The sequence below is a fragment of the Limulus polyphemus genome, unplaced genomic scaffold (assembly GCF_000517525.1).
Source record: "Limulus polyphemus unplaced genomic scaffold, Limulus_polyphemus-2.1.2 Scaffold15429, whole genome shotgun sequence".
NCBI lineage: Eukaryota > Metazoa > Arthropoda > Merostomata > Xiphosura > Limulidae > Limulus > Limulus polyphemus.
In genome coordinates this window covers 4,541-5,270 of record NW_013681039.1, presented here as the reverse complement: position 1 = coordinate 5,270, position 730 = coordinate 4,541, and the positions used below count along the sequence as shown (strand labels likewise).

At 32.1% G+C, this 730-nt stretch overlaps 1 protein-coding gene across 1 annotated transcript in view; it reads left to right on the top strand.

Moving 5' to 3' along the window:
- The first annotated feature begins 411 nt into the window (after nt 1-411).
- LOC106477445 overlaps nt 412-730 on the top strand; it is a 3,480-nt gene continuing 3,161 nt past the window's right edge. The window contains exon 1 of the mRNA XM_013938008.2: nt 412-615. Within this exon, the coding sequence (XP_013793462.2) occupies nt 486-615 (130 nt within the window). The 5' untranslated portion in view covers nt 412-485. The remainder of the gene's footprint in view (nt 616-730) is intronic.

Genomic DNA, 730 nt, shown 5'->3' with positions numbered 1-730 from the left:
ATGTTGAGACATTACAAACTTCAGATGGTTACATAAGATTAGACACTTTGTTATGATTCCACATGTTGAGACATTACAAACTTCAGATGGTTACATATGATTATACATTGTTGCGAAGACTTGTATGTTCCATAAAAGTAAAAATGTAAATAACTTTTTGCTTATTTCTCAACCAACAAGTTACTTTAAACTTTCAACAGTTGGTTATACTGAGAGTATTATTTTTTTGTATTTGAAGTTTTCAAATCCTTTGATTAATTTGTTTTTCTAGCAGTTTTAGTAAATGTTTAGTCATATTGTTTGGAAAGCTGAGTGAACTTGCTTAGCCATCTTCATTATTACGTCCAGTAGTTTTATTAAACGAAGTGTCTAGAGGTATTGTGTGTCTTATATAAATGTTTTTTATGTGGTAGGGATGGGAAGAAAAGACAGATGTAGCTGTGAGTTATATTCTACGAACTTGTCTAGCTCGTCCAGGAAAGGAAATGCATGCTACTACTCCGTCCCTAACTATTCCCAAAGACATAATCAAGTTGAAGAAACACATTTCGTCCTTGGTGGATCGACTTAATAAAGGAGGACATCTTAGTGTCAAGGCTGCAGCTAAGGTTGAGAGTGAGTGTTCGTTAAATAATTTTCATATTACTAATATCATATTAACATATAACATGGATGTCTCATATTACTAATATCATATTAACATATAACATGGATGTCTCATGTGACTAAT